The sequence below is a fragment of the Equus asinus genome, chromosome 4, assembly GCF_041296235.1.
Source record: "Equus asinus isolate D_3611 breed Donkey chromosome 4, EquAss-T2T_v2, whole genome shotgun sequence".
NCBI classification, from domain to species: Eukaryota; Metazoa; Chordata; class Mammalia; order Perissodactyla; family Equidae; genus Equus; species Equus asinus.
In genome coordinates this window covers 79503478-79523990 of record NC_091793.1, presented here as the reverse complement: position 1 = coordinate 79523990, position 20513 = coordinate 79503478, and the positions used below count along the sequence as shown (strand labels likewise).

General features: G+C 35.6%; 1 protein-coding gene across 21 annotated transcripts in view; it reads right to left on the bottom strand.

Moving 5' to 3' along the window:
- The window catches only part of R3HDM1 (R3H domain containing 1), a 114251-nt gene that overhangs the window by 61889 nt on the left and 31849 nt on the right, over positions 1–20513 (bottom strand). For 9 of the 21 annotated variants that reach the window (XM_044769001.2, XM_044769006.2, XM_044769008.2 and 6 more), the window contains 9 exons: positions 18668–18776; positions 18482–18577; positions 15971–16008; positions 15837–15887; positions 15504–15730; positions 12871–13125; positions 9472–9623; positions 6064–6165; positions 3241–3528 (listed from right to left, as the gene is read on the bottom strand). In XM_044769001.2, the coding sequence (XP_044624936.1) occupies positions 3241–3528; positions 6064–6165; positions 9472–9623; positions 12871–13125; positions 15504–15730; positions 15837–15887; positions 15971–16008; positions 18482–18577; positions 18668–18776 (1318 nt within the window). The remainder of the gene's footprint in view (positions 1–3240; positions 3529–6063; positions 6166–9471; positions 9624–12870; positions 13126–15503; positions 15731–15836; positions 15888–15970; positions 16009–18481; positions 18578–18667; positions 18777–20513) is intronic. The other 12 variants (XM_044769007.2, XM_044769011.2, XM_070507590.1 and 9 more) reach the window with 5 other exon arrangements.

Sequence of the window (20513 nt, the reverse complement as noted above, 5' to 3'; positions counted from 1 at the left end):
ATGTACATGCAACGGCATATCATTCAGACAATATGAGAAATGAAGTAGTGATACAGGCTACAATGTGGATTAACTCTGATACATTATATTAAAGAAGCCAGACACAGAAGGTAACATATTGCATGAATCCATTAACACGAAGTACCCAGAATAGGTAAATCCATAGAGACAGAATGCAGATTAGTGGTTGCAGAGGCTGGAAGGGTGAGGGGAACGGGAAGCAATTGCTTAATGGGTACAGAGTTTTCTTTTGGGGTGATGAAAATGTTTTGGAACTAGAGAGAGGTGATGGCTGCAAAACATTGTGAATGTACTGAATGTCATTGCATTTTTCACTTAAAAGTGGTTAATTTTACGTTATGTAAACTTTATCTCAATTAAAAAAAATGAAAAAACAAAAAACCCACGAAACACTAAAATGATAGAATACAAATTTTTTTCAAGTACACATGAATCATCCCCCAAGAGACTAGATGCTGGGACAAAAAATAAGACTCAACAGATTACAAAACACTGAAATCTTAAACAGGATCCTTGAGGTCATGGAATTAAAATAGAAATCAGTATCTCAAGAGTCCGTTGCACCCCTATGTTCATCGCAGCATTATTTACAATAGCCAAGACGTGGAACCAGCCTACATGCCCAGAAACTGATGATTGGATAAAGAAGATGTGGTATATATACACAATGGAATACTACTCAGCCATAAAAAAAGACGAAATTGGCCCATTCACAACAATGTGGATGGACCTCGAGGGCATTATGTTAAGCGAAATAAGTCAGTCAGAGAAAGACGAACTCTATATGACTCCACTCATAGGTGGAAATTAGTATATTGAGAAGGAGATCTGATCGGTGGTTACCAGGGAAAAGGGGGGGTGGGGGGAGGGTACGGAGGGGGAAGTGGTGTACCCACAACATGACTAACAAAAATGTACAACTGAAATTTCACAAGCTGGTAATCCATCATAACATTAATAAAAAAAAAAATAAATAAAATAGAAATCAGTAACAATAAGAGATCTAGAAAGCCCCCAAATATGTGGAAATTAAACAACACACTTCTAAATAAGTCATGGGTCAAAAAAGTGACACACAAAAAAGAGAGAAAATATTTTGCACTAAATGATAACAAAACACAACATATCCAAATTTGTGGAATGCAGCTAAGATGGTGCTTATTTTCGAAAAGAAGGACAATCTAAAATCACTGATCTATGCTTCTACCTAAGAAGCTAGAAACAAAGAAGCAAATTAAACCTAAAATGGGTAGGAAGAATAATAACAGCGAAAGCAGAAATAGTTCAAATAGAAAATGAATAATAAAATCAATGAAATTCTGAGTTGGTTTTTGAAGAACATCAACAGAATTGATAAATCTCTAGTTAAACTAATAAAGGAAAAGGGAGAAGACTGAAATTACCAATATCAGGAATTACAGAGGTGATACCACTATAGATCCTAAAGATATTAAAAGTTTAATAAGGGTATATATGCCAATAAATTCGACAACATGAATGAAATTGATACAAACTACCTAATCAGATCCAAAAAGAAACAGGAAATTGGAATACTTCTGTACCTACTGAGAAATTTAATATGTAATTTAAAATCTTCCCCACCAAAAAACTCCTCATCCAGATGGATTTATTAGTGAATTCTAGCAAACATTTAAGAAGAAATAGTATCACTCCTACACAAATTCTTTTAGAAAATAAAGGAAGGAACAATATCTAACTCATTTTTAGGTATCACCCTGACACTATAACCTGAAAAGGACATCACATGCCAACTACAGACCAATATCCTTCATGAACATACTCGCAAAAATCCTTAAGAAAATATTAACAAATTGAATCCAGCAATATATAAAAAAGGTATCATGAACAGGTGGGGTATGTTCCAGAAATGAGAGGTTAATTTAACATTCAAAAGTCAGTCAACATAATTCGCTATTAATAGAGTAAAGGGGTAAAAAAAAATCACATGATCACTTCAATAGATGCAGAAAACCATTTCACAAGATTTAATACCCATTCACGGTAAAGACTCTCAGCAAACCAGAAACAAGAGGATTTCCTCAACCTGATAGAGGGCATGTACAAAAACCCCACAGAGGGGCTGGCCCCCTGGCTGAGTGGTTAAGTTCGCGCGTTCTGCTGCAGGCGGCCCAGTGTTTCGTTGGTTTGAATCCTGGGCACGGACATGGCACTGCTCATTAGGCCACGCTGAGGCAGCGTCCCACATGCCACAACTAGAAGGACCCACAACAAAGAATACACAACTATGTACTGGGGGACTCTGGGGAGAAAAACAAAAAAAATAAAATCTTAAAAAAAAAAAAACAAAAAAACCCCCCACAGATATTATCACCACTGATGGTGAAAGACTGAATGCTTTCCCCTAAGATCGGAAACAAGGAAGAATATGTACTTTCAAAACTTATTTTTAAGCTAATACACCGATTCTAGGGATTTTACTTCCACCTGTTGGGCTGTAAATATACTCAACATTGGAGCTCCTAGCTAATGCAACAAGGCAAGAAAAAGAAAAGGCATGTAGACTGAAAAGGATAATGTATGTAGAAATAACCTATGTAGAAAATCCTAAGCAGTCTACAAAAAAGTACTAGAATAATTGAATTCAGAAAGTCCATAGGATACAAGATTAATATACTAAAATCAACTTCTACACTAGCAATTAACAGAAAATTAAATTTAAAAATAATCTCTTTTAGAATATTATTTAAAAACATTAAGTACTATATATTTAATAAAATATATGTATACTTCTATAATGAAAATTACAAAATACTGTTAAGAAAAATTAAGGAAGATCTAAGTAAGTGGAGAGAGAACATGTTCTTGCATTGGAAGATTCAATAGAGTTAAAATGTTAATTCTTCCCAAACTGATCTCCTTCTTGAAATGCATCATTTTATTTTTATAATGCATTTACCTTATTGGTTTCTCTTAAGCTCAATAAAACAAAACAAACCTCTCACAGTCAGAAGGAAAGTCAAAGGTCACACGGTTTAACCATCCTATTGAAGTGTCTACCTGTCATGTGGTTGTCTAGCATGCACTACAAAATCTACAGAGAAGGGAAGATGACAACAAGCTTGTTTACACATTTTTACAAATTCTCTCCATGTGAAATTAAAAATACACGGTCTAACGTTAAAGCTGATCTTAAATGAGAGGACTCCATGGGAGAGAAAAGATGACAAACCAATGTACCTGTGGTGAGGGCTGCTGAATATATCCCTGCTGCTGGAGCACAGGCTGGCTGACAGGATGACCAGAGGCAGAATAGCCAGCAGTAGGGACTGGCTGCCCAGGAGGTAGGGGAGGAGGAGGAGGAGGAGGCGGTGGTGGTGGTGGAGGGGCTGCCGTCACGATATAACCAGACTGCTGTGGAGACTGAAGAACAACAGTGGACTGGAACATGGTGGCATGAGGGTCAGAACCATCTGCAGATGGCTGGCGGGCAAGACTCATGTGGCTAAACTGAGACCCAAGGTTGTCCTGTTAAAAAAGGGAAAAGTCAGAAATCAGTAAGTTTTCCATATGGAGACCAGACTTATGAAAAAAAAATATTTCATACATTTTAAGATGAGTTGCAGTAGGTATATATTACGGAAATCATACATCTACAACAGACACATTCTAATAAAAGAACAGCTTCAAGAAAATTAGAACTCTAAGACATGAAGGTAGGACTATTACAATGTCCTCATTACAAATTACTTACGAAATATATCTAATGGAAATGTATAGCATGCAGAAAAGAGTTGAGTATAACAACATTCCACAATAAAAAATGAAAAGACACTTATTTAAATGAAGATTAAAGGCACATTAGGACGTGGAAGGGAAACTGAACACTTTTATATTACACAATTAACATTTTCTGAAAGGTCTTCAAAGACCAGTAAGTAGCAAGGCACAGTACTAATCACTTTTCGCTTTAAATCATTGCTCCTCTTCTCAGAGGGCAAGATTCAGGTTCCATGCATCTTTGTAATTCCTATCACATCAATCAAATATACTAGCAGGAATTAAATAAAATATATAAAATCCATGCACCCTGGTCTTCTAATCTCTCAAGAATAATTTGGCCATAAATTCTATTCTTCCCTAGTGTTTCTCAGTCTGTTCCTTAAGTCAGATGTTAGACAAATGTAATCCAGATGGCAGTTTCTTACTGCTTTCGCTGCTTGGTGAGCAGGCCAACGGTGCCCAGCCAAGATAGGGTTATGATTTATATGCCATCTGACAAATGCTTCTCTAATTCAACAGTGTAAGGGCCAGTTCTGACAAGTCTAGACAATATTAACTGAAATGACAATAATGGGGTTAAAATGGCATTTCTCTGCTCCCAAGGAGCTACAGACTGACAACGATATATACCAATTTTGTTAAAGGGAAAAATTTGAAAAAAAGTTTACTTAAAAAATTGTGGCAATTAAGCTGTCAGATCAAAGTTGACATGTCTATAATTTCTATAGTCTCCTGGTTTTTGCAAAGTAAATTAAGGCAATGGAGAAGATAAGGGATTGAAAAAGGAAAACGTGATTTAATGATTGAAAATATATGGCTTTATTTTTCTGAAATGGTTGCTCTGACATACTCCAGCACTATTCACTTAATTCAATGAGTAGATTCAAAAGGGAAAAATATACCTAAATATACCTACTAGCTGTAATTACAAAGTAACATGATCAAATATTTTAAAAAGAGATACCATAACTATCACCACCATCAGAGTCATCTTGGCAAAGTCATTTTCTTATTCCAACAATCTGCGATTTCTCTAAACATTTTTGAGGCTTTTATGCTATTCTTTTTAATGTTGTCAACCTTCTTAATGTTAGCAAAATTTCATTTTTTCAGACTGGAAGTGATTTTTGAAAATCACTCAGAGCCAAGGCTGATAAATAAGGTTACCCTCAGCTCAAAGCAAAAACAGCCCCAATAAAACAAAACGTTTCTAAAGTGTCAAGTGATTTTAAGATATAGCTTATAATTTAATTTGAAAGCAGTTTCAAAAATATGATAGCCATATAGTCTGAAAAATATCAGCATCACTGAAAAAAGTATATCGGCTCTTAGGCAGACTCTTTTTTTTTTTTTTTTTTTTGCTGAGGAAGACTCACCCTGAGCTAACATCTGTTGCCAATCTTCCTCTTTTTGTATGTGAGCTGCCATCACAGCATGGCCACTGACAGACTAGTGGTATACAGTCCATGCCTAAGAACCAAACCCAGGCCACCAAAGAAGAGCGCGACAAACTTAACCACTAGGTCACTGGGGCTGGCCCGGGAGACTCATTTTAAGGGAAGGAAATAACATTTATTCAATACCTCTTTCATGTTAGGCACTGTGCAGGAGGTACTTTACATTATTGTCTCATATGCTTAGTAACTATAGATGGTCACACAGAGAACACATGGCAGTGGAGGCCCTGAGCTTTTATAGAGAAGTATAAACTTGGGGCATCCTTTGAATTAAAGAGGGTACCATTACTTTATAGTCATGGATCAAATATCTAGGAATATTCTTCTTTGGAAATGTATTTAGAAGCATGTCTGACGCAGTTGTAATCTCCTATTCACCCTAATAACTGGTACTAAGTCTACTGCACCCATGGGACTGCAGAAAGAATAGAAAGCTTAAACCCAGATGACAGCTGAGCTGCCACCCCAGGACTGCACAGACCTGCACTGACCTCAATGAGAAAAGTAGCTAAAATATCTTAGGCCTAGAATAGCCGACCTGAAAACTACTTCATTATAAAATATATTTTATTATAAAAATATAAATCTTCAGGAAAAGATTAGGGTTTATAAAATAACTGTAGTAAGCCAATTTAACAGTTATTTTATGGAAGAGAAAAAATTAATTTATTTCTAATACAAGCTAGAAATACTTTTTCAGTATATATGCATCCCTGACTTAAAAAAAAAATCACAAAAGATCAAATCACATAATCACATTCACGAGCATTCAGCACACATCCATCCACAGAAACAACGCAGGAGGTGAATAGAGATATAGTACCACGGAGTATTGCTGGGTGGGTGAGACTGGCAGGAGCGGGGATGGGTAAGGGACTGTAGAGTACTGAACAGGCTGTGAAGAGGACTGCAGAGGACGAACAGGCTAAGAAATAACAGGTTGGCAAACAACGTTAATGTCAGAAGAATTGCATAAAATGGAACACTTTTTTTTGGCAATAGTTTAAATACATTTATAAAGTCACCTTAAGTAGAACAATATAGGAAACAATAAAAACATTGCTAAATGAAGAAACTCTACATGGTAAAATTCTTGAGAACATACCTATACTTAAATTTAATACATAATTAGAAAGATAAGTTTTTCATAAAAATATTTCTCAGAGTCTCTGAAACAGGTACTTTAGACATTTCAAATCCTATTATCTAACCAAGACCCCTGGGTTAAGTCAGTAAAAGCAAAACCACGTCTCCTTACTTCCTGATTTGATAAAGGGGCTGCTCTCCTTAATAAGATAACACTAAAGAATAAAAGAAAAACTTCACTCATTCTTATTATCAGACAGTAATAACTTAAAGAATGCCAATTAACCTCTCAATTCGATAAAGCATGATTAGATACTCTTTTGGAACCAAAGTGTCTAAATTTTAGCAATTCTTTAAGAAAAATGTACTGTGGGTACCATTAAGAATAATAGCCTAAAGAACAACACACACATACATACAGACAGAGGCACACACACACACACACAGATCTCTTTTATATAAGGAAGATAAACACATTTTTCTTATAACTAAAAATTTCTATTGAGACCACATGTTAGGAGCCGAGAAACTGGTTACTTGAAATTTTTCCACTAATGAAATACTTCTGCATTTCAGGAAAAAAAAAGTTTTGTTTCCTGAGGGCATTCAAAAAAGATGTTTTAAAAAATGAAAAATGTTGTAATCATTTCTAAATCTTGGGGAATAGAGCTGGCCATCAAGAGGCTAACAATGACATCTGATTTATTCTCTCAATTTTACATTTCTGTAGTTTATTACAGAGGGGTAATGTACATATTGGCTTAAAGACTATCTTAATCCCCTTTATAGGTGGAAATCAGGCAGGTAAGTTAAGTGATCTGTAGACAGCTGTGTAAGTAAGCAGTGGAGAAACCCAGGTAATTTTATCTAATGAAAATCCTTTACTTTTGGTTAAAATGTATACACACGAATCTCCTGCTGGACACTATTTCCAAAGAGAAGACTTTAAAAATGTAAAATTACCTAAATGAGTAAGATTGCCCAGGGAGTAATCTAAATAAGGAGAAATTCTTGTGAGAACTAAGATGTATAATGAGTTGCACCTTTATCACAAAATCAACACAAGAGTTTCTAAAAAATCAAAGGCTTAGATTAGCTTAGAATCCCAAAAAATCTAGAATTAAAGTAAAAGTACTAAAAAAAGTAAAAGCTGAAAGACCTATAGAGTAGCCACTGGTTCCTCACTAACCTCTTGACTAGAAATTAGTAGGCTTTCTAATGGATGGCAGCATGCATTATACTAAATGAGGCGCGATAGCTTTAGAACTTCCAAGGGGAGGCTATTCGATGTGTTATTAAGTCAGACAACCATTAAGACATAACTTTTTTCCAGACAATTTGACCTACTATGTAAGTGTCAGATGAAACAAAACCTTTAGTCTGCTAGGAGATAAAAGACAGAAGAGTTCTATGAGCACCAATGGCATAAATGAATGCCTGCCAGAGTGTCAAGTAGTAATGAGAAAAATGTGGGCTAGAAGACTGGCCGATCAAAGTGGAATTCTGACACCACTTAGAAAGAAAAAAACCTTAGCAACTCCCTTTTCCTACTTAAATTGCAACTGGCTGCAAAACAACATCCACTTAAAGTGACTGGTTTCAAGAAACGTAGCCTGTCCTAAGGCTTTGGAAGCCATGGCATTATTTTGTTTGGTTATTTGAGATTTCATGGATGGATTACCTTAGTGTGCAAAAGATAGCTATTGAGTATCATTTGTTCATCAGTTCTCTGTTTTTGTATCTGAGGATGAATTATCAGAAACACCTGAAGCAATGCCAGGAAAATCAGCCATGGAGTTTGATGCATACCCCAAGGTTTCAAATTACAGCCCATTACGGCATCTATTTCTAAACTAAGCTGTCTACACCTTCACTTAGGATTGTCTTTTATAACTAAATCAGATAAAGTTATTTCTAAGAGATAATAATCTGAGATATACAACCAAAGACAAACCCTTAGAACTTTTTGAAGCTGCCAGACTAACATTATTTCCACTGAATGAAATGCAATGAAAATCAGTCCTTTTAAAGTTCCTGGTGAAATACACAGCACTGCAAAGACAACTGCATGACAGCAAAAGGAAAGGGAAACTCCAGGACAAGGCTGAATGAAGCCAAGGCAGAGAAGGCCAGGGAGGGCACTTCTTGTAGCCTAAGATGTTACCTGGATGTATGAAATAAAATGGGGTTGGGAAGTGGATATGGGAGTCTTTGGAAATAGTTTTAGGCAATTCACTCTACCTATATGAATTCATTTGGTGGTCTTAGAAGTGCATCAAAACCATAGAGGTCTTTCTACTTTAGATAAACTGCGTTGCCCAGTATCAGAAGTCTTAACTGCGAGAGGAACAATTATTTTCATGACTTTCAAAATATTTGAGAACTTGATCAAACTGCTCATACATTCTTCACCCCTGCAATACAAATGATATAAATTCCCATGTCCTCACTAGAGGAATATTTAGATAGTCTTACAGGGAAAAAGAGGTATAACTGTACAAACTGTCTTTAATATGTTACACAATTTTTAACAGACGGAATGAAAGTATAAGAGTTTACACTGGTATAAATCAAGTTCTGCAAGGATGAATAACACATCTATAGGGAAAAGCCTGAATGTGAAAATGTATGTGTAAACTCTAAGTGTTTATATCCAAATTCAAAATATTAATAACTGTGCTTTTGGTAATTCTAACTCAGAATGTTTTTGCCTCTATCATTCTAGGGCAGGTGGAATGGAGAGCACCTTGCAGAACTTGAGCAACTCAACTCAGTTTCTTCTGACTGCTTATCTGTTGACTCTTAAACCAACTCACTGCTTATTGGGATAATGAACAATCTTAGTGTTTTCTTTTATTCCTATCATCCACTTCTTGCTATTATGAAATGGGGATAAAATACTCACCACACAGGCCCATGAGATATAAAATTCCCTTCTTTCCAATATATATTCTGTATTTATTGGCTGAAAAGCCCCTGAAGTTAACTTCTCTTCCTATGAGGAGTGAGTGGGACACCGCTGGTGGAGAATATTTAAAGTTCTAAGAGATACTTACTCAGGCTATCTCAATTATAATTAGTGAATTTAGTCCCAAATATGCAAAGGCAGGTGAACTTAGGATTATGTAATCGTGGATATGTGCACCTGTGAGAAAATGTGATTAGCTGCTTGTTGTTGAGGTGGTGGGGGTGGCAGAGGTGGCTGAGGAGGTCCAGGCACTTGGGTTCTAACTGGTTGTTGAGTCATAGGAGGATTATACACAACTGGACTCCCATCTGGGTTTATGAAGGGCTGACCTGAAAAATTAAAAAAGGAGGAAAAAAATCGTTTACAATAGAGATCGAAAATAGGTCATTCTACTAACAATTTACAACACATTTCTACAATCTTTATTCACAACTCCAAAAGCCTCAAGTTTCTGAAAACCAAAAGATTTCCTTGGCTTGGGAAGCAAAGTCTGACCTTACATGAGGTATTAATAGTCTTTATTTTTCCCACTTAGAGTAAATATTCAAAAGTTTTGCTGCAGTGTTTTACTATAGGGGTGCTGCTCCAGAACCTACTGAAGCCGTTTTATAGTACATTGTATTTTCCAAAAAACTCTGAATTCTGAAACACATTTTGCTCAAGGGATTCAGTTATAGGACTGCAGTCCAGTGGCAATGCAATACATTTCAGTTTGAAGAAAAACATGCTTCACTTGGGATACTCAGAAATTATTAACTGGCCTCTATTAGGCAGTGAGAAATATCTAATTTACAGACCACACTACAGGTATTCAATAAATTAAATCTACATGAAAGTTAAAATGGTTGACAGTTTCAAATTTCAAATTGTGGACTTGACAGCAGTGTCCTTATTTTATGACTTCTAACTTGCAAAAAGTTGTAAATAATTTTTAAATTCTAAATAATTTCCTAAAATAATTTCTTTTTAATTCCAGTGAACTTTACTCATAGATAGGAGATAAAATTAGGGAGAACTTTAGTATTAATTTTGAGGCTTGTTCTTATTGCTTACTAATTATTGGGAGGATATATACACACACTTTTTTTTAGGGATTTGTTCTTATTTATTTCTTATTTTTCCTTCTTCTCCCCAAAGCCCCCCAGTACACAGTTGTATATCTTAGTTGTGGGTCCTTCTAGTTGTGGCATGTGGGACACCGCCTCAGCATGGCCTGATGAGCGGTGCTAGCACTGTGCCCTGGATCTGAACTGGCGAAACCCCCGGGCCACTGAAGCAGAGTGTGCAAACTTAACCACTCGGCCATGGGGCCGGCCCCTATTGGGAGGATATTTTAAGTAACTAAGCAAAATAAATTTACTCTCTTTCTCTAACACATATATTCTGAAAAACTTTTTCTTTATTATATAAAAGTAGTATTTTTATTATGGGAAAATAACTGACAAATAGAGATCCAAAAGAAAATACGTCCCCCGAAATCTCATAGTTTACAATTTGGATACTTTCTTCCAGACTTTTTTCAATGTGTATATATATAAAGAGATTCAAAGATTAGTATTTTTCCTTACTATACACCAGATTATTTTTTAAAAAAGAAAGGGCTATGTGAAATAAACTGACCATTGACTATGATACCCATTTGGAATGGGAAGAATACAGAAGAAAATAAGAGAAATTTGACTGAATAATATTTGCTTAAAGTGCCTTCAAAAAATCCTTTCTTCTATGGTAAATCTCTATTTTTTTTGTAAACTGATGACAAATAATAAAATAATATTTGGGAGAGAAGAATACACTGTTCCCTTACTATCAAGTGGGAAAAGTCCTCCAAAATCAAATTACTCTCATCAGTTTCCTGATAATTTATGTGATGGTTAGAGATACCTAAAAACAAGTCATACTGAGTATTTATTGATTAACAAATAATTTTGAAAAAAAATGGTAGAGAAAATTTGAGTGAAAGCACATTTAAAAGTAACTTAAAGACTGTCTAAAAAACATTGAATGAGTTGTAACGCTGCTCTCAAAAAGCCAAGAGATCACTTTTGGACTCAATCAAAATTAAGAATACAATTCAGTTTCAAGTAGATCAGTTTTTCACTCTGTCAATACCTACTCAACTGAATCTTTCACGTTACCAGAAACATACTAACTAATGTGTTTTGAATAAAATACAACAGGAAGTAAAATAGATATTTTCTCTTTTGAGGAAGATTAGCCCTGAGCTAACTGCTGCCTATCCTCCTCTTTTTGCTGAGGAAGACTGGCTCTGAGCTAACATCCATGCCCATCTTCCTCTACTTCATACGTAGGACGCCTACCACAGCATGGCATTTGCCAAGCGGTGCCATGTCCGCACCCGGGATCCGAAGCGGCGAACCCCGGGCCGCTGAGAAGTGGAACGTGTGAACTTAACCACTGTGCCATTGGGCCGGCCCCTAAGTCTATGAAGTTTTAAGGAAGGTTATCAAATGATTTAAGGTTGTTTTCATTATCTTACCAAACGATTGGGTTACGTTATTTTGAATAGAAACCAAGATTTCTTGTAATCTTTTAAAAAAATCACGTTTTCTTTATGTAAGTCATTTTTGCCAATATACATAATGAAATGTATTATGATTGCAGCTTTTTAATCTCTCCAAGGTTTGGTTTCCATATCTGTAAATGGGGATTTCACCTAACAGGGCTGTTAAAAAGATAATTAATAATGTATTTAAAGTATCTAACATAGTACAAGCCACAAAGTAGATGCTCAATAAATGCAAATTATCTAATTGCAAAGATTATGTGTTGTCAATATTAATTCATACTGACTACCTGTTTTCTTTTACTAACAAGATGTCCTTTTAGTATTTCCTCAGTAGAAAACAATTACATATTTAGAAGGACAATTACCTATAAGCTCTTTGCACTTCACTATATAATGAGTAAGAGCTCTTAACTTTCTCCTTCTTCATGAAATGCATACTATTTTCCCCAAGATAAAAATTGTTTTATCAAATAAAGCTCTTTCAAAGGTGGTTGTCTCATTTCTAGGAAACGAATTTTTTTTTTTTTTTTAAAGATTGGCACCTGGGCTAACAACTGTTGCCAATCTTTTTTTCTTTTTTCCCCCCTGCTTTATCTCCCCAAACCCCCCACTGTACACAGTTGTATATCTTAGTTGCAGGTCCTTCTAGTTGTGGGATGTGGGACGCCACCTCAACATGGTCTGACGAGCGGTGCCATGTCCGCGCCCAGGATCCGAACCCTGGGCTGCCGCAGCGGAGCGCGCGAACTTAACCACTTGGCCATGGAGCCGGCCCCTGAATTGTTTTTTTATGTATAGTTAGGCCATTATTTTGGCCTCAAAGATGATGTCATGGATGCCACAAAAAATACTTTCTGATATAAATGTCTTTTAATATTTTTTAGCATAAATGTTTTTATTAAAATTCTAGGGAAAATGCTAATTACTCATGAAAAATTAAAAAGCTGACAACACATATACAGAAAATACATTTAATATGTATTCTTTAATTTTAAGATAATTCCTGATATCTCAACTGAAATAAACACCTTTTTCTGGATACCAACCTGTTTGTGGGTTGATCAGAATACTGCCAGGTGGTATGCCTGCCGCTTCCAAGGGAAGCAAAAAGAAGCTAGTGCTAGGAGGTGCGACTTGCCCATTTAGGCCACCATCAAAGGAAAGAGAACTATGAGTGCTGACAGTTGGATAGACGACAGGTGCGCCATGAGAAGACTGGCTGAGAGCTGTACCTGGAAGAGGCTGCTGGATGTGAGAAAGAGAGCCCGTGGATGACCCTACACTACCAGAAGACTCAGAACCTAGGGGAGGAGTAATGAAAAATATGGATTTTTTAAATCTCATATAAAAATGCAGGTTTCAAATATGTAACAATAAAATTCACATTGCATAACATGCAGTTACCACAGAAAAAGCACTGGTTATTTTTGATTTACTGTACAATTTTGCTTCCCCTCCCCACCATGAACAAGTTTAATAACAGCAAACTGATCACGTAAGTTGTCAGAGAAGTCATAGCCAAAACATGCAACTTAAGCAAGTTTATAATAACACCAGCCACAGACAGCCACAAAAAGCACATCACCCACATTCCCAAAAGGACAAAGTTATGTACATTTTACCTTTTAGATTAATACCTAGGAATATACAGATTATAATATTCCCCCAGGAAAAAGAACTTAGCACAGCCAAATGCCCCAAACCTCTTATATCAGACACCCCTTATCTATAAGAACACAGAAAGATTAAGAGTAGTGTAGAAAATAACAAAAATGATAAATTCTTTATCAAGAGAAACAATTGTCAAGATTCACTGCAGAATTTCATTTTCAGCTCATAATCATAGCATCTTACTAAAATGTAAAGTCAACTTTCAATTTTTTATCAAATCAAGGGACAAAGAGAGCATGAAAAATATTCCAAGTACTTATATTAGTATCAGCTTAAAATTTATTTCTCACTGTACTCAATAAATTGATTTGATAATTTATTTTTAACTGCTTTCGTGCCTGCAATCTATTTTATTTTCTATTACATTGAAACTGAAAATGTCACTGACTTTCAGTATAACAGGTAAAGGTGGAAAATCAGACAATGAAAGAAAGGAAAAGATTTTGAGGATGTATATAGTTAATTAGGTTTTAAGTAAAAATGTTGACTCAGATGGAAAATCAATCAGTTAATGAGTGAAATAAACAAATATGATACACTATACAGAGTGTCTTCCGAAGGATAATTTCTATTTTGAGTTGTGCCAAAATGACTAATGACAAGAACTATATAAAAGATCTTTTTTCTTATTAAAAGAGTTAAATAATATTTCTTTTCATCTCTGAAGATAATACAGATTATAAATAGCACATGTTCTTCAAATGTTTTAATTTGGCAGTGTGTCTAAATGATTTTCCCACAATTCATGAGTAGTTTTTTTCTGTTAGGATGACTAAGTGGCCATTTTTCTAATAAATTCCCATTAGGTACAGATGCAAATTCCTTATATTCACAAAATTTACCTATCTTTAGCAATATTCTATCATGTACACTAAGACATTTTTAATATCGACACTGTAAGTTAAAAAGGTGACAAGTACCAATCAAAGCCTTAACAACCGAAAGCACTGACTATAGTCAAGAGCTAAAAAAATACTGTCACCTTCAAATACACATCTCTCCCTTCAATTATAATCTGTACAATACCGTATCTGTACAACCGAAACAGGCTAAACAGAGAGTGCCTCTTCTGCTGACTTTCATGCTCATTTTGGGATAAAAATAAAAGATCCTTAAAAGAGATGTGAGCTTCTTTAGTATTGAAGCCAGTTAGTGAAAGTGAAAAGAGAAATGTTATGAGCCTAAATGTTACATACTCTAAAAGCAAAGAAGCTAGGAGAATGAGTATGTTATTAAAATTTCCACTCATTCATAATAATTCCATCATTCTGTTTTACTTTAGTTTTTAAATTCCTCAAAAACTCTTCAGCAATTTTTTTTCTTTGTTTTCTTTTTTTTCTTTTGAGGAAGATTAGCCTTAAGCTAACATCTGCTGCCAATCCTCCTCTTTTTGTGGCGGAAGACTGGCCCTGAGCTAACATCCATGCCCATCTTCCTCTACTTTATATGTGGGACGCCTGCCACAGCATGGCTTGACAAGTGGCGTGTAGGTCCTCACCTCGGATCCAAACTGGTGAAGCCTGGGCTGCTGAAGCGGAATGTATGAACCTAACTGCTACGCCACTGGGCTGACTTCTCTCAGCAATTTTATTTATTGTTTGAATGACAAATGAAGAATTTTATCATAGAAAATGCAATCACTGTTAAGTAGTCCTAGGTGAGAAACCATGCCTTTCAACTATAAATAAGCAACAAAGAATTTCCAACCACCTCTGGACACTCAAACATGAGATGACTTTTCATTGAACCAGCCTGATTAAGTTTATGTCACAATAGAGGATTCTTATTTTAATTGATGTTTGTACATTGCTCTCTCTCCCAAAGAGAATGAAACCCAAATATCAATAAACATATTACCTCTTAAGTATTTTGGAGGTGCTCAATGCACTGCTGGTAGGAATTCTGTATCTTAGGATAATTACAGAAGCCACATATGATAAATAATGAGCTAAGACAACATTAACGAAACAAATGTTTTGACTGCACAGTTTCAGACAGATATTTATACCTGTTTTTGAAAGCCTGCCTATGCTTTTGCTGCTTCCAGAACTATCACCTCTTGTCAAGACTGAAATTCCACTGAAGCTGCTGGCTTTTGTTACAGCAGGCTTGAAGTTTCGGAGAGAGCTATCTGAATCCGTGCTGCTCCAGGGTCGTGGTTCAGAGTACTTCAGCTCATTCTCAGTGCTGCTTTGATGGCTATTTGCTGATCTCCCGGAAGCATCTTTATTGACCCTGTAATTTAGAAATAAAACTTTGAAAAGCTAATCGAGAAAAAGGGAGAGAATAAAGAAAAAAATGCTAAATTTTTCAAGACTGCATGAAAACATGCTCCCAATACCTAAATATCTGGCGCCTCTGCTGGGTACTACTAGCATCCTCGTCTTGGAGTCTGTTGGCATTTTAATAAGACATTTTTATTTTTATTAGCATCAGTCAGACAGTTACCAAAACAAATGTTAAAAATTCCCTTACCTTTTGTCAATAATATAATTCTCTTGGGAACACAGGGACTAAAAAGAAAGAATAGATATAAAAAGTTGAGCTTTTGTCAGATACATAATGCCACCTGTAAACAATGATGACAATAAAAATCATGCGTAGTAATATTCAAAAATGAACCCATTTTCATTATTATATATTCAAGGTATACACCAGTCTGTGATTTCACTTTACTTACTCGACAAATATTCTGATCACCGGTGCTTTTGCCCGTGGCTGTAGCAGTAAACAAGCAGCTATGCCTCAATGCAGCTTACAGCCAAACTCTTCTGGAGCTGTTAACCCTAGCTCAGGCAACCATCATTTTTCCTTGTATTATTACAACAGTCTTCTAACTAGTTTTTCAGCTACGAGTTTTTGCCCCTTTCATCCAATGTAAACAAGAGAAGTCCTAGCAATCTCTCTAAAATGTCTTTCTGATCCGATCAGAATCTGATCACTCCTCTTCCCTCTTTAATTGCTCCTTGATGTTCTTGCACAGGGGTCAGCAAACTATGGCCAGCCACCTGTTTTTACAAATAAAAGTTTTATTGGAATATAGCTACGCCCATCATTTACGTACTATCTATGCCTGCTTTCACATTAAAAAGGCAGATCTGAGCTGTTGCAATAAAGACTGTAAGAAAAAGCCAAAAATACTTATTATCTGGCCCTTTATAGGAAAAGTTTGCTGACGTTTGCCCTAGTTAAAAGCCCAACCACCTTAACTAGCTTTCAAGATCAAGTCATCTGCTTCCTGCTTATTTCTCCAATCTAACCTTTCCTTACTTCCTGTGTCACACAGACTATAATCCAACCACTCCGAATCTTTCGACTCCTCATGTGTCAAGTTCTCCTTTATCTCCGGGCCTCTGCAAATTCTGACCCTCTACTTGGAACACTTCACTCCTTTAGGTCTCCTCTGAAGAACCTAACTGTCCTTCTTTCTCCTCAATTTTGGTGTATGGTGCTTCTGTGCCATGTCCCATTATTTGTGGTGCTTCTCTGCTGTGCCGCCTATATTACCTTTATGACTCTACACAAATCACCATATTGCCATTAGCTGGCTACTCAGCAAGGGTAGAGACTTCATTTGTCTTATAAACCAGATAGAGAAATACATCTAGCTTAGGCTCTGAGTTCAGAAGACCTGGGTTGAAATCCCAACTTGGTCATTTTCTAGCTGTATGATCTTTGGCTAGCTTACTTAGCTTCCTGGAGCCTCAGTTTCTTTATCTGTAAAATAAAAATAACAATAATATCTACCATATATAGGGTTGTTTGGGGGATAAATTATTATAACTGTCCATGAATATGTTCTCCAGTGCCCAGCACAGCACCTACTGTAGGTGTTCAATAAGATTTGTTGAATGAATATTCTGAACTCAACTGGTAGTCTAGATTTTAATGTTATTTACTTTGTTTTTTTATACAGAGGAAATTTCTGTATCTGGCAGTGTCAACACAAATTACATACATTCATATATCCTTGAAAGGTGCCGAGTACTGCACAGAGCAGATATTGGTAAGACCAAACTAATTCTCTTCTCAAACTTATGCATAAAATAATTGGCCACTTAACAGATCTCTTTTGTATAATCTCTTATAAAGTGGAAAACAAATATTAGTCTAAAATTTCAACTGGCTTTATTATTTATTTATTTTTTTGTGAGGAAGATTGGCCCTGAGCTAACATTTGTGCCAATCTTCCTCTATTTTGCATGTGGGACCCCACCACAGTGTGGCTTGGCAAGTGGTGTTAGGTCTGTGGCCAGGATTTGAATCTGCGAACCCTGCGCCACCAAAGCAGAGTTGGTCAACTTAACCACCATGCCACTGGGCTGGCCCCGAATTAGCTTTAGCTTTATTTTAAAAGAAACAAGTTATTTATCAAGAAAAACCCACTAGGGGCTGGCCCTGTGGCTGAGTGGTTAAGTTCGTGTGCTCCACTGCAGGCGGCCCAGTGTTTCATTGGTTCGAATCCTGGGCGTGGACATGGCACTGCTCATCAAACCATGCTGAGGCAGCGTCCCACATGCCACAACTAGAAGGACCCACAACGAAGAATATAATACAACTATGTATCGGGGAGCTTTGGGGAGAAAAAAGGAAAAAATTAAAATCTTAAAAAAAAAAAAAGAAAAACCCACTAACAAGTAGGACTTAGAGCACATGACTTTGCAGACAGTAACTAATGTTCTAAAAATCTCACGTCTGTGAGAATCCTGGAAGAAAAAATATTACACAAAATATATATTCAGTCCAACATACTACTCCTGTAGTCTATCTGCTTCCCACTTCTGAAAAATTTATAACGCAACGTAGTATTACATAAAAAGCTATTAAATTATTAACATGAACAAGGCAGATCTCAATATTTTAAAAGGTGACTTTATAAGTAACACATGTAGTTAAAAATAAATGTGATCAATAGATTAGAGGAGCCTCTATGATGCAATTAGCATAAATTCTAACATGAAGACCTAAATATCAGTCAGTACATACATCTTGGGAAAATATTCGGTCTCTAGCTCTCTGGTACTCTTCTTCTCTTTCTTCTATAGATTTGCTTCTTCTGTCATCTTTCAAACGTATTCTCATCTAAAGAAAAAAGAACAATTAATTCTTGGGAAAATGATTTGCTAGTATAAGTCCTGCACTTGTAAAAATACTCTAATTGTGCTAGATTACCTGGTTATCATCTTTGTCAAAGCTAGAGTTATCTCTCTTGAGGATATATCGTTTCTGAAAGTCTTCACCTTTATCATCCTTAATATGTTCATTAAATTTCTGATCAGGTCTAAAAAATACCCAGGGGAACAAAAAAGATAATACATAATATTTAGAGAAAAGTTAAATATAATATTTTATGAAAAGTAATAAAAACTATCACTCACTAGTGCCATTAATAGATAGTTACGTTATCTCACTTACTCCTCACAATAATTTTATGAGAAAATATTACCTCCTGCATGTTATGATTGAAAGGCCGTATGAAACACAGTGTGGGCTCTGGCATCAGAATGCTCAGGTTCAAATGTTCAGCTTTACCACTTTCGTTGCTTTAGGATTTGCACAAGTTACTCAACCTTTCTATTCCCTAGTTTCATCGTTTGTAAATGGTAATTATAGTGTACCTACTTCATGGGGTTGTTCTGAGATGAAATGAATTAATAGATGAACAAAACTTAATACAGTAAACATTCAGTAAAAGTTTGGTATTATTACAAATATTACTAAGAAAACTGAGGTTCAAATGGCTTAAGCAACTGTCCAAGGTCAAAGGCCTAGTGCATGACCAAGTCATGGCTGGAGCTGCGGTACGTACGACTCAAAGCCTGTACTGTCTCTTTGCATTGCTCTAAGTCTAAGAAAAAATCTGGGATAAAGAAAAAAGTATAGCACTGTATTTTATGTTATACTCCTAGAGTACCCAGTTTGATGTTATATAATTGAAAGTAATCAAATATTTTTATTTGATTTAAGAGAGTACTTCAAGATGCAATCAAGTGACCAAGAATTCTTAATTACAGCAGGGTACATTGAAGCAAGTTAAGAAAGAGAAGTTCTTTTTTGAGGGTCAATTTTGTAACCTAAGGTAATGATTATGAAATCTCAACAAAATATTTTATGGCTGACTTGGTCTTTCCTCTATGGAAATGTGGCAAGATCTACTGAGATCCAGAAGACAGACAAGATTGTGGCCCTTGGAAAATCACAGTTATGTAAAATTTCACTTTCTAAATATACTTTCAGCTTTAACAAATTAATTCATTCAACACGTGATTTAATACCATCCTATTATAAAATTAGAATTACTCTTTTAAAACAATACATAAAAAAACATATTTACAGGCTATAAAGAAAGTCTAATTGAACCCCTAAGTAGTTTTTTTTACATATAGTTTAAATATATATTATACAGTCACATATTAATTATGAATACCTCAGGGAAGTTTCTAAACCAAATAATGACATTTTTAGCAATCTTGACCAGATATTCCATTATATATGGTATTCAAGTAACACTTCTGAATATTTGTTTTAACATAGTGAGTTTTTAGTAAAGTATTGTATCTACCTCTCAAAGTATGCAAAAGAAGATTTAAAAATGAAAATTATCTAAGTAAGCTGAAGTAGATCTCTATGTTAAAATATACTTAGATAAGTGAAACAGAGAGTAGATAACCACATAAAGCCATAAACAGAACTAAAGAGAAAATAAAAAGAATAAAAATAGTTTCATGATCAAACTGATTAGAAAAAGACTGCTTTCTTTAGGAGTTTGAATGATTGTCTATTTAGTCTGACAATGGCAGTATGTTGTTATTTCTGTCACATGATCGCCCCATTTACTTATAGCAACTATTTTTGTTAGTTGTTTAAAGTCACATTTTCTTATTCAAGGAGTTTGTACTTGGGTGAGAGATTATTGTTCCAAAGTGAACTATCAGGTTTAACCAAGGGCCTAGCAACTTTTCTAAGAGCAGCTGGATTCCCAAACATCAAATAGCATTGGCAGGCATTTCAGCTAACC